This window comes from Phodopus roborovskii, unplaced genomic scaffold (assembly GCF_943737965.1).
Source record: "Phodopus roborovskii unplaced genomic scaffold, PHOROB, whole genome shotgun sequence".
Lineage (NCBI taxonomy): Eukaryota > Metazoa > Chordata > Mammalia > Rodentia > Cricetidae > Phodopus > Phodopus roborovskii.
Genome location: NW_026126480.1, coordinates 27,839,449 through 27,858,331, shown reverse-complemented (window position 1 = coordinate 27,858,331; position 18,883 = coordinate 27,839,449). Strand labels below are relative to the sequence as shown.

The window sequence follows — 18,883 nt, the reverse complement described above, 5'->3', positions numbered from 1 at the left end:
AGGGACCCCCCCCCAGGATTGGTGCTATTTCAAGTTCCTAAGTCAGGGTATTTTTCTTTGGCCCCTATCACCTTCATACTGCACCCTCACATTGTGAGCCCAAACAAACCCTGCTTTGAGTTGCATTTGTCAGGGATTTTTTTTTTTTTTTTTTTTTTTTTTTTGAGACATGGTTTCTCTGACCTGAACTCACAGAGATCCACCTGCCTCTGCCTCTCGAGTGATGGGATTAAAGACATTCGCCAGCCACCACTGCCTGGCTCTTGTCAGGGATTTTTAATCACAGCAATGAGAAAAGAAACAAACTACACGATGCAGTTTGAAACTGTACTATGAAGAACTATTGGCCTGGAAAAGTGAATTTTCTGGATAAAAGCCAACAATATAAGGACACTCAAACATTGCTATAGATTAGTTCCTCAAGTAAGGACCCTAAGGGTGGAACTTAAAGAACATCAAAATGAAACATTTTTCTCTCGAGCTAGTGTTACACTGAAGAAGGATTCAAGCCCTAATGGGGTTAAGTAGATGGTTTTAGTGGGTACTGATTCTGATCCTACAACTCTCTTTTTCCTCTCTATTCTTCATTCCTTCCAACTCACCTCTCTTCACTTTATACACTAGCAAATTCACCGTTTCCAGTCAATAAATGTTTACTGACCTGGAACTATTCCATGCAACAGCTGTAGATTGCTATTTAAATTTATTTAAATGAAATAAAGTAAGAAAATTGGTTCTTCAATTCTGTCAAACACATTTAAAACCGCCGAGTATTGAAGGTTCTATTAGTACTGTATTTGACAGTCAATGTAACAAGAATGAAAATCTTCCAGTAGTTGGGAGGCTAAGGCAGGAGTATTTTGAGCTGGAGGCCAGCCTTCAGTACAAATCAAGGAAAGGGAGAGGGCAAGAAGGGACTGGGAAAGAGTGAGAATGATTAGGAATGAATCTGTGTCTTTGACTTTGACTTTGGAATGAAGGAAAACTAACACTATTCTCGTAACCAAGGCCTGTGGCTACGTGGTTCAGTCTCCCAACATCACGACGTACCGACCATTGTTATGCCCACTAGATGACTAACACAGGGCCCCACGACCAAGGTACGTGGGCTACAAAGGAACAAGTGAGCTTGCCTGTGTTTGTGGGAGTTCAGAAAGGTTTGGGTCAAGAAGACATCAAAACCCATTTGTCCACATCAAAGTATTCCCCAAATGGGCTACTGTCTCCCTACACAGGAATTACCTGGACCAGTCTACAGAGCCCATTCCCTGTTCCCAATCGGAAGCTCTGCGTGTGGTCCGGTCTCCACCCAGAAGCTCCACGCCACGCTACTCTCTGACTCGGCTTCCTCCTGCATGCCTGTTGCCTGTGGTCGCACCGGAATCCAGACAGCCGCCAGCCTGCTTCTTCGCGTGTGGGCCCGAGACTAATTAGCTAGCGCGCGTCACCCGCCTGGCGCACAGAGGTTCGGAACGCGCGTCCCCGCGGGTCCCGCCCGCGTCCCGCCTGGCCCGACCAGCGGTGGCCGCCTACCCTCGCAGATCTGTTCCCACAGGTTCTTTCCCGGCGGCTCAGCGACCTGCGCGGGCGACACGAGCCTTTCTAGGGACCAGGGCCACACGGCGGGCACTGGCGTCCGCGTAGCGACCGCCGAGTCCACGGAACCTCCCGCCTCCTCGCGCTGAACGCTGCGGTTGGACACCTGTCTGGGCGCCGCCATGCTCGCGGTTTCCACAGCAACCATGGGCAACGTGAGGCCACGACCCGGAAGAAGACGGCCCTCCCGGGGGCGGACCAAAAGCGCAAAAATTACTTCCGGGTCGCGGCGGCGCGGGCGCTCACGTGGGGAGGCTTGGCCTGCGGGTGGACCAGGTGAGTGTGGGTGGCGCGGGCGGGCTCTGGAGTGGGGCCTGTGTGGCGAGGATGAGGAGGAACAAAGATAAGTCACCCCCAAACTTGCCCGCAGTCCTCGGTTTCTCTCCAAGTTTTTAAGTCGGGAGCCTGCGGCTGGTGAGGACAACACATTCCTGGTTTCGAATCCGTGTTTTGCCGCTTGCTGACTTTGAGTCCTGGTGATAACATCTCCGAGGTCTCAGCTCTGCCTGAGGGTTACCGCGGGAATTTAAAAATGAATTAAGACCGGGCATTTTTGCCCACGTTTATAATTCCAGCACGCTGGCTGCTGAGGCAGGAAGAACACGAGTTGCAAACCAGCCCTGTGGTGTAGCCAACCTTTGCCTCAAAAACAAAACGCTTTTGAAGAAAGCATGTGTTTCTAGGTGATGCAATGTAGGTTCGTTTCCACATCTGACGAGAGTTAACAGAGCTGGGAAGGAGGATGTTACAGGGTGCTGAGTGGTAGAGTTGAAAAGTCGGTTAAGCTGACTCCTGGAACTTTTTTTTTTTTTTTTTTTTTTTTTTTAAAAATCCAAATCACCTCTCTTGAACACTACCCCCAATCCTGTAGCATCTTGGTCTTACTTGATACCGCCCTCTAGGGCTTGCATCTTTTTGTCTCGTGTAAGTTCCCATCCTCTGTCCTCTAAAATTATGTCTTGAGGCCCAGTCTGTTCCCTGCTTAATTACCATTCCTGTAGTCCTGTTTTCCATGTTGGCCAGAGTCAATACCTTTACCTCAGACCTGTACATAACACCTGTTCTGTGGGTGTATCAAGGCACCTGCCCAGTCACCCCTCCACTTTTGTCTAAAGGGTTGACACAACCATCCTTCTATGGCTCAAGCTAGAAAATCATGTTCACTTTCTTGACGACTGGATACAGTGTGATGGTTAGTTGTATGTCAACTTGACACGAGTCATTTGAGAAGAGGAACTCATAGTCGAGAAAATGTTTCCATAAGATTGATCTATAGGCAAGTCTTTGGAGCATTTGTTTGATTAATGATTGATGTGGGAGGGCCCAGCCCACTGGGTAATGCCACACCTTGGAGGTGGTCTTGAGTTGCCTGAGAAAGCAGGCTGAGTTAGCCATGAGGAGCAAACCAGTAAGCAGCATTGCCCCATAGCATCTGATTCACTTCTGGCCTTTGGTTCCTGCCATGACTTCTCCATGAAGTGTAAGATGAAAGAAATCCTCTCCGTAAGTTGCTGTCAGTCATGTGTTTTATCACAGCAGTAGAAGCCCTAACAGACAAGCTTGTCGTGTGACCTTTCTAATCCTGAATTTAGCAACCTGCTACAGGCCAAGCACTGAGCAGCTCCAGGATGCATCAGGCAATAGGGTAGACTGGGATGAATGCATGGGTTTAGCTATTATTAACAGAAATGTCCATGTAACCCTAGAGCAAGATGTGAATGGACTTGAACTGTAGCTCAAGCTTGGCCTAGATCTTTGAAGTGTGAGGAATGACCTGAGTCCTGTGTGGACCCTGTGAGCTCAAAGCCAAGTGCTGCAGGATGGAGTTGCTCCTGGACTCCTAATTTCCACTTCCCCCCTTAGAAGTCTCTGGTGTTTTGTCTCTAGAGTCTCCTTAGTCCCAGGAGTAGCAGCAACCATTGATGACTAGTGAAATCTATTTATTGAGACCTCCAGCTGTTTGTCATAAGTACTTCTGTTTTCCTGAGGAAACCGAGGTAATCAAGGTTTCTAGGTGTTACTGCCACTCATTAATTCTTAGCAATCACTTTGAAATTGAAAACAGTGAAACGGGCTTGCAGACTGAGGCAGTCTGCAGTACCTTCTGGCTTAGCCTTTATGTGGTGGTAAAACTGAGGTCCAGAGAAGCCAGTGGTATAAGGCAAAAAGAGAATACCAGTGTTTCCATTTGACCCAAATGTTTGGAGTCCTGGCTGAGGCTTGTCTCACTGTACACTGGTAAAAGGTAGGTGTAGGGGTGTGTGTGTGTGTGTGTGTGTGTGTGTGTGTGTGTGTGTGTGTGTTGGGGGGTGGGGGGGGTTCATTCCTGCTTAGCAAGAAGGGGTTGACTTAACTGTGCCTCTTTATTGGATCTGGTGGGAGTCAGCAAGGAGGGCTGCTTGGAATTTCTCCTTGCAACATCTGGTAAGAGGGAAACCCCTGGGACCAGCCAATAGCTTGATCACAGTTGGCTCCTGCAGTGCTGGCTTGGGTAGGCCTAACCCTAACCCTAACCCATCTGTTGAGTTTGGGTCTGGGGATTTCAGAAAAATGTGAAAAAGGTCTCAATAATGCTCAAAGCCTTTTAAAGCCTTTTCTGGAGGTTCTCCAGTACCTCTTCAAGGATGGATCTGTTTTTTCCACCCAGAAAAGACAACTGACAATCAGAGAGGTTAGGTGATCAAGTAGTTGGGTTTGAAGGAAGGGCCATTTGGATTTATACTTCATGTATTTGAATGTCTTTCCTCTTGTTCACAATGAATAGGGACTGTTTTCCCCATCCCCTCGAATATTAAACTGTCCACTTCAGGACCACGCTGGGACTGGGTAAAATGATAAATTGCTTTATTCCTGTTGTTGTCCTCAGGAATGGTCACCAAGACTCAGAAAGGAGACCTGGTCCCACGGCCCCCAGAGAAGAAGAAGAAGAAGAAGAAAAAGAAGGTGGTGGCTACAGAGGTCGTAGAACCAGAGACTCAGTACTCAGTCCTAAACAGTAATGATTATTTTGTGGATGTTTCTTCTCCAAGGGCCATATCCCCCTCTAATAATGTGGGTGAAGGACACGTCCCTGAGATGTCACCAGGCAAGAGGAAGAAGAAAAAAAAGTACCCTAGTGCTCACTTAGAGGCACGCCTGCAGCCTCAGGCTGCACGGGCAGGACAGAAAAAGTCCCCCAGCCCTAGAAGGCAGGTCCTTGACCGGTCAGCAGAATGCTTCAGTGGAGAGAAGAAAAAGAAGAGGAGGAAGTCCTTACCACAGGCAGTCTCCCAAACCTCACATCTGAAGACCTCCCCAGACCCCAAGCATGCTGAGGAGGTAAGCAAAGCCAGTAAGAAGTCCAAAAAACACCGGAAGGAAAAAAAGGTTCTGGACATGGAAGCCTTTCCTCCCCAGGACTCTTGGCTCTGTGAGGCTGGGGATGCTCTGCGCCCCTGCTCAGGGAGGAAGGATGCTGAAGAGCAGGCAGCCTTGGGGCAGAAAAGGAAGCAGGGGAGCTCCCGAGAGCACAGCATGAAGAAGAAGAAAAAGAAGACCCACCAAGAGGGAGACATCCTCCCAGTCCACTCCAAGCTCTCCATGGAGAGCAGCATGAAGAAAGGAAGTAAGAAGTCAATCAAAAGTGAAGCTTTGGAGTACATCCCGATAGAGAACCCAAAGGCCCCTGGGAAAAAGAAGGTGAAAACCAAGACAAAAGTGGAAAAGCCAGATGGTGAAGGGCTGGCTGTGAAAAGGAAGAAAAAGAAGAGGAAAGAGAGTGGGGTAAAGGAAAACCCCTGGCAGGAGGAAGAAGAGGTAGGGTTTACTTGGGGCTTGAGGGTGGGGTTGCCCGTACAAGTGCCTATATGCACAGGCACTTGTGCATTAGGTGATGGAACCCCAGCATCGTTTGTGTGTGTGTGATTGTGTATCTGTTAATTAATATGTGCTAGAAAAGGATAGGAGTTTTCTGTTAAGTATAAACTGGGCACTTGAGCATTATCTGACAGAACCCCAGCATTTCTGGGTGTGGGTGTGTTACTGTGTACTAGAAAATGATAGGAATTGTCTTTTTTAAGTAAACAGGGTCCAAGGGCTCCTGAAGCATCACCAGTAGAACGGGGTTCCCTTCACCATCAATAAATGGGAATCGGTTTTTTTTTTTTTTTTACATGAATATCTTATGTCTTTTGTCCTTTCACTTGCTGGCTACATCCAAAGCCTGATAGTTTGAGATAGCCTGGTACTTCTATAGCTACAGGCTATAGAGATTACATAGTGTTCCTGGTGCTCTGAGCTCGGACTTCACCCACAAGTCTGGTGGGGAAGCTATCCTGCTTCTTCCAACTCACAGACAAGGACAATATGAGGCTGAAAGGAATTTGTCTGAGGTCGCCCAGCTGGGATCAGGTAGATTTGGGGCTCATACCCAGCTAGTGTTGCTTCTGGCTCAGGAGATCCATGAATGTGTCAGGAGATGCCATTGTGTCCTTTCCCAAAAGCCAGTGTCTCAGCAGCCAACCATTATCCTGTGGCCCTCCCTCCTATGAGTGATGATAGGCATTTACTGAGGAGTACCTTGGGAGATAGGGCCACCAGCAAGACATTGTTGGCCTGCATCTGCTTTCCCAGATGGGGTTCAGATGATGGGATGGCTCCATGTTGGGGCCTACAGGGTGCTTCTGGCTACTGGAATTCTCCCAGCTTTATCCTCATACAGTAGGCTCTGTTTGACCACACATGGCTCTTCTGTAGAAATCAGAAGACAGTTTGAGGAAGACTGTTCTTTCCATTATATGAGTCCTGGGTAAACTTAAGTCAATCAGGCATACTGCTAAGCTGACCCTACTGCTCCTCTTTATTCAGAAACTCAGAACTAGAGAGATAATTTAATGGGTAAGAGTGCTTGCTCTTTAAACATTAGGACCTGAGTTCAAATCCCCAGTAGCCACCTGAAATCTGTATATGGCATTGTGTGTCTGTGACCTCAGCACTAGTGGGAAGGAAGGTTCTAAGAGCTAGCTAGCTTCTGGTCCTTTCACAGACCTTCATCTCAAGGCAATGAAGAAGAAAGTTACAGAAGAAGACCCTAATTGGCTTCCAACTGTGTGCATGCATGTGCATGCAACACACAAAATTCAGGATGACAGGAGCCCAGAGGTTTAAAGCTAGTTCCAGTTAATTTTAGGACCACTTTCCCCAAGGCGACCAGGGGAAGTTATCCCCTCTGCCTCACATCTTCCAGACAGCCCACACAGTTTCCTGAGTCCCACAGGCCAGGCCAAGAATAATGGTGTAAGGAGAGGTAAGGAAAGCCTCCCTCCCCTAGGCATTTCATATACACATGCATGACACTTAGGCCGAACACAGCATTCTAAAACAAGAATGCAAAAGCTGTTGGCAGTTTTCATTCATGGTGGACCAAGGACTGCCCCTGGTCTGACTTGCAATTAGAGGGTACCCCGAGGAGCTGGATAGAAAAGGTTGGGGAGACCCCTCCTGGGCCATCAGCAAACCAGGGTTGCACACCAGCCATTGAATCAGGAGACCTGGATTGGAGTTAGCTATGTCACTGAGCTGCAGGGTAACCTGGTTGTAAGTTCCTTTAACTTGCTGAGCCTCAGCTTCTTCATCTGTCATTAGGCTAGGGAGATGCATGAAAGGGAAAGTGAACAAGGCTTTGTTGGCTGAGGTTCTGTCTGGGTGGCAGAAGCTAGTGCTGCTGTGCTTTCCCGGTTTTCCTAGATCATATGACTTTACTCAGTGGGCTGCTGGGGCTGGGGCAATCACGGCTTACCTGAGTTAATACCTGCCTGCCTTCCCTGCAGGAGTCGGACACAGACCTAGAGGTGGTACTGGAAAAGAAAGGCAACATGGATGAGGCTTGCATAGATCAGGTATGGCCCAGCCTGTCCCATGCCTTCCCTTGCCTCTTGTCACTCCTGGGAACCTTCAGCGCTCATCAGGCCATAAATTCCTGGACTCAGAGGGACTAGGGTCTCCCGAGGCCTCTTGGCCAATTCCATGGCACACCTCCTGCACCTCTGGCTGCTGTGATTATTTCTGACAGGCTCTCCCATGTAGACCATTGCAAGGTGTCAGAACAATGGGATCCTATGACCCTGTAGCTAGAGTAGGTACATGTGCCCAGCCACACCTATGGGATGTCTCCACTAAGGAGGAGTTTGAGAGAGAGAGAGAGAGAGAGAGAGAGAGAGATCTTAGAGACTAGTTTCCAGTCTGTGATGCACAGATTCCTGTGTGAGATTTAGATTTTTGTGGAGATGGGATGTTTTTATGTTTCTTGACCCTAGGGCATGGCAGGACTTAGGAGCTGTGGGGTGTTATGAGTTGTTTTTCCTTACCAGTCTGGATCCACCGCCTCACCAGCCCCAAAAAATACACTGAGACTCTGTATTTGATATAATTCTGTTGTCCAGTTACTAATTTCTTATGGGCTAGCTCTGTCTTAAATATTAACCCATTTCTATCAATCTAAGTACATCCATGTGGTCTTATCTTACCGGAGAGAGGGGCTGGCATTCTGATCTCCGTCCTCCATCTTGGATCTCCTCCCTACTACCTCCTCTCTCTTCCTAGTCTCCTCGTCCCACCTATCTTGCTTTCCTATTGGCCAATGATGCTTTATTCATTAACCAATAATAGAAACATATTTACAGAATGAAATCTCCCATCATCTCTTTTCTGTCTAAATAAAAAGAAGGGTTTTAACCTTAACATAGCAAAATATATAACAAGACAGTTATCAAATAAGAACCAAGTTAACAATATTTAGTCCATTAACATTTAGCAAGATTTAAAGAAAATATTTCATCATCTATCCTATCTTTGTGAGTCTAAAGTCCTATATGTAACTTATCTTGAATCCTAACTAAGGAAAACTATAACCATAACTGTCTTCAACTCCATCAAAGACCACAGAAGAAGAATATATAAACTCTAGAAATGACAGAGACAACTCACCTGGTCAGTCACCCAAAGTTCTTCTGTAATGTTCCTATAGGCCATGTGTGTCTGACAGACTCCTCAAGCAAAGCAGGAAACTTTAAACTGTCCATCTGATTGGCAGTTTGTCAGTCACTTTTTTCTGTGTCCTGCAGAATGTCTAGCAGACTCTTCTTCCATGAAGCAGGAACCCTATAGCAATGTCCATCTTGTATCAGCAGTCACTTTTCTGTGGGTCCTGCATGTCCAGTTTATACAGCATAAAGTCAAACAATCCAGAAAAAAGCAGTATCTTGCCCAAATGGCTAGTCTTGCCACATTGGAAGCAAACTCCATAACGAGTTTCTTTGATGTCCATCTTCCTTTCTGACACAGTTGGTGTTGCCAGGAGCAGTTGTGCCTCATTGTCAAGAAAAATCCTAAACCATTTTAAATGCCTGTATTTAATATTCTGTAGGTCTTTGAAAGGTTTGAAGAATGCCTATTTATCTCAAATACATTTTAAATACATCTTGAAAACCTAACTAACTTTACTCTAAGTTTTGACTATTATAGATCTATAATCTGTACTAAATTATACATTTTAATGAGCTATATAAAACAGGAGAAATATACATATCACAAAATTGACCTTAAATTTGTATCAATAACTGAAAATCCATTCCAAAACAAAGTATTCATATCTATACCATAATTCCCTTTTTACCTTTAAGAAGATTGGTTGTGGTCATTAACTATTTATAATCAACCCCATTTAAATGAAAACAGACAGCATTTGGGAATTTGGGCATCATTTTTTCCAAACTGCTTCCTACTGATAGGGGGCGCTGTCATGGGGATCCTAAGAAGATGCAGAAATCCTGGCTATACTGGCTATAGTAGTCTGCAAGGCTGCCTCTTCCCAACTGTTTTGACTGTTGGATCACCTGGGATGCTGTTTCAGGGGATCTGGCTTGATCAAACCACATTAGTCTGGAAGGAAACAAAAATAGTCTGTGGAAACAAAAATAGAAATCCTTTTCCCCAGTAACCTGTCCTTAGACTTCAATTTTGGAGTCAAAGCATTTTTAAAATATATAAATTGAATTAATCCAGCAGCATTTCTTTTGACAGTTGTTGCTATTTCCTCAGCAGTCAAATAATATAAAGATATCAGAACAGCATATAGTATCCACACTCTTTTTGTGCTTTCCATCTTTATGGGGCTTTATTCCTCTATTTTTTTTTTTTTTAATTCATTTTTGAGACAGGGTTTCTCTGTGTAACTTTTATCTGTCCTGGAATTAACTCTGTATACCAGGTTTACTTTGAAATCACAGAGATCTTCTTGCCTCTGTCTGCCAGTGCTGGAATTAAAGGCACATGCCATCACACCCAGCTACTCTCTTTCTTTCTATTTTTTTTTTAATCACTTTATCTTGTTTCTTTTTCTCTCCCAAGCCTACGTATATTTTAAAACACACCGTAAACCTTTAGAGGTTTTTCTTAATGTGATCTGTCTTTACTCTAAATCTTTTATCCTTTTGTGGCCATGAGTCTTTTATCTGGTAAACAACAACATTGCTAAAATGAAAGTCATAGCTATGTTAGCCTCAGTCTATCAAAGATGGCAGCGGGTACTTTTACCGCCAGAACTGAGAGCTATGCTCACTGCCTTGGTCTACGCTGCAACATGTTGCCAGCTTAGAGATGTGGTTACTGCCACTGCCAGCTCTTATTCACATCATTGCTGGGTTTTTTTGTTTGTTTGGTTGGTTGGTTGGGGGTTTTTTGCCACTTATGCTGAGTCAGGAAATCTCCCTTAAAGGAGCCGCACAAGTCTCTGCTCTAGCAAAACAGGTTCAACCAAGAAAAATGCTGCTACCAAGAAGTCTTGCTTGTCTTTGTTCTTTTGTTTCTAAAATCCTTTCTTAAGCTTTTCTTAAGCTGTAAGTGGAAGTTCTTATTAGCCATGTTGAAGGTGCCATTATGTTATGTAGGTTTTTCCCACCGGTCTGGTCCCATAGCCACTCCAGCCCCAAATATCACACAGAGACTCTGTATTAGATATAATTCTGTTGGCCAGTTACTAGTTTCTTATCGGCTAGCTCTGTCTTAAATATTATCCCATTTCTATTAATCTAAGTACTTCCACATGGTCTCATTTTACCAGAGAGAGAGGCTGGCATTCTCTCTGTCAGTCCACCATCTTGAATCTCCTCCCTCCTACTTCCTCTCTCCTCCTAGTTTCCTAGTCCTGCCTATCTTGCTTTCCTATTGGCCAACAGTGCTTTATTCATTAACCAATAAGAGAAACATATTTACAGAATGACATCTCCCATCAGTGGGGGCCTGGTGTTAGTCCATGGTTCACTGGCTGCCAACCCCTCTCTTCTGTGAATCAGCATGGGTCTTTACAGGTAGCTGTAGAGACCAAGGGGAGGGTGTTTTGAAAGGGGTCAGAAGTCCAGATAGATGCAGCTGGTCCCCATGGTGCCTGCTGAGACAGCACTGTAAACAGATTGGATAATCCTGCCTCAAAGGTCCTCATCTTCACTTTAGGAGAGAAAGGAAGGTGGAGGCTCTATTTATAATAGGTAGGGCCTGAGGAGGACCACCCAGAAGAGACAGTGATGTGCCAAACCTGCTGTAATGCAGTGGGTGTGGGGGAGCTACACTTGGAGACAGTGATGCATGTTGTGGCTAAGCGAAGAACCAGAAGAGTGATGTTACTAGAGCCTCTCTCCAGGTTAGGCCTGGACCTCTGGCCTCCAGGCAGTTTCTAACCTCCCTGCAGGGCCAGGAATGCTATAGAGGCCCAGGACAGCATGCAGAGGGGCCGACCATGGGGCTTCCATTCTCCTAGGTCCTGTCTCTTGGCTGTACTGTGGGCTGCTGGAGTGCTGGCAGAGACCCTGAGCAGGCCTAGCCCGGGAGTGCCCATTACACTATGGGCCGCTGAGAGACCTTTAGCTGGCCTAGCCTGGGAATGCCCAGTGTTCTGCTACAAAGCTTCTGCTTCTTCCATGACCACAAGCTTCTAGAGCTTTTCAGCTTCTGCAGATAAATAATTCATTGATCAGAAAGGTTAGGTCAGTTTTACAAGGCTGCACAGTGGGTTAGCATTGCTGGGATTCCACCTTGTTTCTGCCTTATTTATAGAAAGCATTAATATTCTGGGTCTCATTACCCTCTTCATTTGTCCTTGCATAGGTGAGGCGGAAGGCCTTGCAAGAAGAGATTGACCGTGAGTCGGGCAAGACAGAGGCTTCAGAACCCAAGAAGTGGACGGTGGGTTTGCTGTGGTGGGCTTGACATCCAAAATCTAAGGTGGACATGCACAGAATTGGTCTGAGCCAACTTCACTTCCTCTAAAGAAGTCCTGGTCTCCTGCTAGGAAGCTGGAGATGTTCCACCTAGACTTCATTGTGGATGATGGGGTGACCTGTAGACTAATCACAGCTCTTTGTAGCTATGAGAAGTGCCCATAGAGGGTTGCTTGGAGCATGCAGGAAGCGTGGAAGGCCTCTTAAGACTCTAGATCTGTAAGTCTTTTCCAAGTCCTAAGACCTTTCCTGAGAAAATAGGCCAGGTGGGAGATATGAGAGCTATGGACTTAGCCACATAGGTTGTTGGGCCTGACCATAGCACCACCTTTCTGCCCTCGGTCAGCTGCCTAACCTCAGCCCCTAGGCATCCACCCTATGCTCGAACTGTGTGGGGTGTGGAGATACACAGGACCCTCATCATCTTAGTCTGTCTGGTACAGTGGCTCTCAACCTGTGGATCACAACCCCCCTGGGGGTCAAATGACCCTTTCACAGGAGTTGCCTAAGTCCTTTGGAAAACATAGATATTTGTATTACAACTCATAACAGTAGCAAAATTATTTATGTAGTAACGAAAATAATTTTATGGTTGGGGGGGGGGTCATCTTAACATGAGGAACTTTGTTAAAGGGCCATAGTATTATGAAGGTTGAAAACCACTGGTCTAGGGCCTGGAGGGATTGACTGTCGGCGGTGATACGCTGTACTAGGTGATTAGAAGTGAGGCTTCTCAGGGCAGGTGACACCTATCCTAAGACCCTGAGTGTGGTGGTACCAGTCCTTAGCATGCAGGGTAGTGACAAGTGCAGGGCCCAAAAGTGAGAATGGACTCAGGCTGGTGACAGGGTAGCAGGCAGGCTGGTGACAGGGTAGCAGGAACTACAGCAGTCGACTCTAGGACCACAGGGACATTTCTACTGGGCAAGTGACCTAAGGGAGCCACTGTAGAGTGTAAGTATAGGAAGGGGATTAGGAGGTAGAATAGAAAATTTTATAATGTGTTTGGGAGGCCTGGCCATGAACTTGGTACTGGAGTGAATTTGGAGGGTTGGGGAAAGGAAAGGGCTATCCTTGGGGAGGGCCAGTCTGCCTGCTCTGTACTTAGCCTCCTGCTTAACAGATAGCATTGATTTGGATAGAAGGCCTGAGGCCAGTTACTGACTGCCACTCTCTAGTGTCTTCTCATTGGAGAAGCTTCCATTCCTATGAAATGGGGCTCTTCTTATGGCCCCAGGCCAGGGGATGGAATAGTTTTTTTTTTTTTTTTTTTTTGTCGTTTAGATAGGGTTTCAAGTAGCCTCTCATACTCACTGTGTAGGCAAACATGAACTGCTTAAACTAATCCTGCCAGTACCTCCCAACTACTGTGATTCCATGTATGCATACTAGACCTGGTTTATACATTGCCAGAGATAGAACCCAGGGCTTTGTGCATGCTAGGTAAGCACTTTACCAACTGAGCCACATCTCCAGCCCTGGAGTTTTATTAGGTATCTTCTTTCTCTCTCAACTCTTAAGCTGAGCAGAGCTGATAGTACAGCAGGTTGAATAAGTAGACCAAGAGACACGGTCACATCATTCAACCAGTGCTCTGGGCACCATCCTTTAGTAATCTGGCTGCCTGCTGGTCCTGAGGCCAGCTGGGTATCCTTGCCTTATAGGACCTTGGTTACCCACTTATGGAAATTCCATTGCTTTGGTGGGGATTCCAGACTGACAGGACCAGCAGTCCTAGAAGAACCAGCTTGCCAGGTTATTGGCTTAGATCTAACTGGTGTCACAGGCAGCATCTGCCTTAGAAACTGCTTCCTAGGAAGCCACACTTATGTGGGTCACATGAGGCTAAGAGAATGTCACCAGTTCGTCTAGGACAGTTGTGGTGACATCTGTTCTGATTGTTCCCCCAACACCAACCTAGAAATGAGTGCTAAGCTGGCATTTGGCTCCCAGGCCATGTGGAGGTCAGAAGTCAAGTGGTGAGAAGTGAACTAAGATATGCTGGGGCTTTGGCATAAAGTCTGACTCAGTTCTCTCCATGCTGTGTGAGGGTGTTAGCCCATTGGAGGATGACTTTGAGGCTCAGGGAGAGTGGTTATTACTTGATCAGCCATAGAAGTGGGGCTCCATCCCAAGTTGCATAATTCAGCGTCACAGTCTTTGGGACCTGGGCTTCCTGTCCTTTTTACAGACCTTACGGGGTGGAGTGGGTCTTGGAGACTGCTCATATTTTCTAGCACAAGGGGCATCTGTATACTGGTGATAAATGCAGCACCTCTGGTTCCTTGACTCTACTCCTGTTGTCAGGAGTACCTGGCTTGTGTGTGCTGTGTTGTGAGGCAGCTTTGCTATGTTGAGGCTGAGGGGAGGGAGATGTGCTCTGTGCTGCAGGAAGGTGAGGAAAAGGGTGAGGGAGGTTACTTGGTGCTTAAAGCACTTACCACTCAAGCAAGCATGAAGATCTAAGTTTCAATCCCCATGAAAGCCAGACATACAGCACAAGTGTCTGTGATCCCAGCACTCCTGTGAGGTGCTAGGAGTCTGTTGTATGACACAGATCTATGGATGTACAGCCAAACTTCTACTTATCCCATATAGGAACTGATGTCACACCAAAGTAATGATACCATCAAAGTCAAACTTGCTGAGTAAATTAGTTTATTGGGATCACAGGCTATACAGGAGGATCTCTGGAAGCTCGGCCATCCAAGCATGTGCAACAGAAAAATCAATTGCGATCTTGTCTCAAATAAGGTGGTAGACAAGGACCAACCCCTGAGGTTGTCCTCTGACCTCCACACATGTGAACATACATTGTATATGAACACACACGCAAAACACAAGTTGGACTACAGAAAGGTTAAAATGTGTTACAAAGTCAGGTAAGATGTGCTTGTGTTTTGAGGTATGGTGTGTGATGTATGGAGTGAGGTGAAGTTTCTTGATGTCACCATTTGTTGAGAGAAAGTAAAGCTTGAACTAACTTGGAGTGCAGTGATGCACTTGTTAGAAGTCAATGATGGGCTCTCAGGGTGGTCATTGTCATTCACTGGGAGTCCTCTTGACTTCCAATGTCATCCCGTGAAGCTTTAGATGAATGAAACAGTCCATTGCTTGGCTGAGAGTGAGGGAAGCGTTTGTCTTCAAAGGCGATGACAACATTTTACTCTCTACTTAGGGAACCCAATTTGGCCAGTGGGACACCGCTGGCTTTGAAAATGAAGAACAGAAGCTGAAATTTCTGAAGCTTATGGGTGGCTTTAAACATCTGTCCCCATCATTCAGCCGCCCTCCCAGCATGACTGACAGGTCCAACATGGCCCTGGACAAGAAGTCTTCAGACATGCTCCAGCAGAACCTGCAGCAGGACTATGACAGGGCCATGAGCTGGAAGTACAGTCATGGGGCTGGCCTGGGCTTCTCCTCTGAGTCCCGCAGCAAGGTCTTCTACATTGACCGGAACGCCTCCAAGTCTATCAAGTTGCAAGATTAAACTTTATTGTCCTGATCCTCAAACTCCATTTCTTGGTCAGTTTTGCATCTGCCAAATTGGCTTGAATCAGGCACCTGCAGATACTGAGGACCACTCATGATGAGTTTTGAACAAGCTGGTGAAAGCTGCTTGTGTGTCAGGAGCCAGTATTAGTGTCTAAAACGTATTTTCTATATTAAACTTTCCACCTCTCTTTGGGTGAAAGTATTTTAAGTAATAATAGCTATCAGTTGTTGACTTGTGCAGGGCCCTGACTAAAGTGTTTTCTTTGTATTGATGTATTTAAACCTAATTATGGAATAGGTGCTACTCTCATCTCCATTTTATGGATGCTGCAATTTAAGTTCAGGGATAAAGTAATAAATTACCCAGGGTCACCTTGCATTAAGTGCCATCAAGAGTGAGTACATCACCCTGCATCACTTGATCAGTGAATAGAAAAAGCAACTGTTGTGCCATGCCTTCCATAAGGACCAAGTTTGTCTCCTTTCCTTCTCATCAGGAGGCAGGCGAGGTGCACCAGGCAGATGTGGTCAAGCTTCTCTGTGGGAGACAACACCTCTGAGCTGCCTGCTTCCCAGCTGTCATCCTTCCACCTGAGTACTGTGCTCACATTTGATGTTTCTGTGCATTTATTGGATCTCAAGGCATTTGGACAGCAGATAATCCTGCATATGGACCCATGTGAGATCCTCAGCAGTGAGTTCACAAAGGAGACACCCTGGACAACTTGTGTGAAGTCAGATGTAAGAAGGACTAGAGAATAAGGTGCTTCATCTGCAGGCACCATCCCCACCCTGAACTACACAGCAAGCTCTAGATTCAAAGATCTATCTGTATGACATGACTTTCTCTTCTATCAACCTTTGGCAGTCTGGCATCGAAGTTCACAAAGGACATTTTCCTATTACTTGGCCTGGCACCTCACCCAGACATCCCATTGCAAGCCTGGTCTCCCATGAGCAGAAATACGAGTCGGGGTTAGGGATTGGAGGGATTGATGGTGCACTCATCCAGGACATTTATCCTTCCAGCTCCATCCTCAGCATTTGTTTAACTGAACTGGTGGGAAGATGGCAGAAGCAATGCCAGGCTGCAAATACCCCAGTTTCCCAGAGTTGGGAGAAAACCCTTTTCACTGCCAAAGAAACTTCCAGCAGCCTCTTAGAGAATATTTTTATGCCTTATTCAGTTCTGTGTGTTTGGTCCTGTGTGGTCCCTTTGGTAAGGGAGATGTTCCTCGGGCCAGGGAGAGGTTGAGGTATTCCATGCTGCCATGTAGCCAGCAGTGGTGGGACTGCCTGAGCAACTGCGTCTAACCCTGTACAAGTATGTCTGCTAGCAAAACCTGTTTAAGCCTCTTCCCTCAGATTCACCCTGAAGATACAAAAAAAGAGCCACCTTCATTCTCAGGGGGCAGAATTCTGAATTTAAGCCAACCTCTAGACCAGTGTTTCTTAACCTGTGGGTCATGATGTCTATGTGGAAGAGGATAGATGGGTTGTCATCTCATGCCATGTACACCTTGGTAACTGACATTCCAAGAGTGAGAGCCAGATCTTTTTCTTATCTGTGACATGTCTCAGTGCTGAAGGACTTGAATTTGAAGCGTGGTGTCTCAGCACTGGCTTAGGCACTCCATTTGCTCACCTTCCTCTATAAGTAGAATTGGAGTCTGTGAGCAAAGAAGGCTGTAGGGCCTCCTCAGAATCCAGCCTTGTCTCTGCTGCTCACAGGTGTGGACACTAAATGGCTGTGGTTCTGTTAACTAGGCTTCTGTCCTACTGGTCCTACTTATTGGCTTGAGCCACCCTACCCCCCTCTCTCCATGTCTTGTACCTTCCCAGAACTTACCTTCTGCTTGATGTCTCCATGTGGAAGTGGGAGGTCAGTGACCCAACACAGACCTTGAACTTGGCTGTTTCTCTCTCAGGCATTTCTCACCACTTACTGGTGCTGTATAGCAATATCCTTGTCCATAGTCACCCACATGTCACAGTTCCTACCACTTTGTTCTGAGCTGATTTCTGCACAGTCCACTTGAGTCCGTGAGGTCCTGCCCTGACCACACCCTGACTGACCAGTCAGAAGTATCCCAAGTAGCCACTGTTGTCCCCTAAAGGAAGGTCTGACTCAGCTCTGCAAGCTTTGTGCTACTCAGGTTGTAGCAGACAGAACCCGCCCATATCCTTGTCTGAAGGGAATTAAGGTTGCTAGTCAGATGAATTTGAAATAAGGCCTAGATCTTCACAAAATCCCTTAACTGGAAGGTGGCAGAAGAGTTAGTGTGGAAGAAACTTGAAAGCCATGGGCAGCCAGTTGAGAAGGAAAAGGCCCAGAGGGACCAGTGAATTGTCACAAAACCATTGTCGGATGGCAAAAACCACAAGAAGCCATTATGCATGTAATTTGTTAAAGTAGCAAGAACCAGAACTAAGGACATGAAGTGTCCCGTTACTCATTTCCTAAAAGTCTCCTCATATGTCCTTCCTAATGGGAGCAGATGCCATTCCATCTAGATGGGTTTTCAGAGAACAGCCTGCCAAGTAACAGGTGAGGGAAGCTGCTCCAGTCCACACTTCTGCCCAGGTTGGCAACAAGATTCAGAGGCTCTGTGGTGTGTGTACATAATATAAGCCTAAACTGAGGTTAACACGGGAGCACTGGGAATTCTCTGGGCCAATTTTGGGAGCTTATGCTGTCCAATGTGGGCAGCCTTGAGGATGATAAAAAGTGCTTTCTGGGTACTGGTTTTGTTTACAGTAGAAGAGGCTTTCAGTATCTATTTTTATTTTTGTTTTATTGAGACTGGCTCATTTATCCCAGACTGTCTCAAACATGTAACTGAGGGCCTTGAACTCTTGATCCTCTTGTCTCTACCTCCTGAGTACTGGGATTACAGGCCTGTACCACCACACTCGGTTTATGAGAGCCTTGTGGATGCCAGGCAAGCATCCTATCACTTGAGCCACATTCTCAGCCTCATCTGCTATTTGGTTGATTTTTTTTTTTTTTTTCCTTTAAAGACAATTTTCTCAATTCCTTGGGGTGATGGGAACTGTCATCCGATTGGTCTCAAATATACAACAGAAACTCTGGTTTCATATGAGTAAGCATGAGTTTATATATAAATAATTTTTAATTTCTACTTTCTGAGGTTAGTCTTATATAGTGTTTTGGAGTAATGATTAATAAAATCCATGCTAAAGCACAAATAATTTTGAGTGTATGTTATTTTTCCCAGACTAGCTCCAAGCAATCCTGCCTCAGCCTCCCAAGTAGATGGGACTTGAAGTGTGTGCCAACATAGTGGACAGGCTAACCTGGAGCACAGCTGAGCCAAAACTTGACTTCATTTTCACAGGCTGTAGGTTCTAGGTTGTGAATCAGCAGCAATCAGTGCTACTGGCCAATGACAGTGAAGTATAGCCCAAAGCTACCAGCCATCAAGGGCAGTCATAAACTCACTGAGAAGCACTGCCATAGTACCCAGCAGTGGGTGGGTCTACACATGCTCCAGGAGAAGCCAGAAGTGATCAGCTAG

At 46.1% G+C, this 18,883-nt stretch overlaps 2 protein-coding genes across 2 annotated transcripts in view; one reads left to right on the top strand and one right to left on the bottom strand.

Annotated features, from left to right (window-relative positions):
* Iqck (IQ motif containing K) overlaps positions 1–1,744 on the bottom strand; it is a 112,474-nt gene extending 110,730 nt beyond the window's left edge. Inside the window, exon 1 of the mRNA XM_051192795.1 lies at positions 1,534–1,744. Coding sequence (XP_051048752.1) covers positions 1,534–1,744 — 211 coding nt within the window. The remainder of the gene's footprint in view (positions 1–1,533) is intronic.
* Positions 1,719–15,760, top strand: Knop1 (lysine rich nucleolar protein 1). Its single transcript, XM_051192796.1, has 5 exons — positions 1,719–1,872; positions 4,463–5,391; positions 7,404–7,472; positions 11,734–11,811; positions 15,025–15,760. The coding sequence occupies exons 1-5, from the start codon at positions 1,719–1,721 to the stop codon at positions 15,337–15,339; spliced, it is 1,545 nt and encodes a 514-aa protein (XP_051048753.1). The 3' UTR covers positions 15,340–15,760.
* The last annotated feature ends 3,123 nt before the right edge of the window (positions 15,761–18,883 follow it).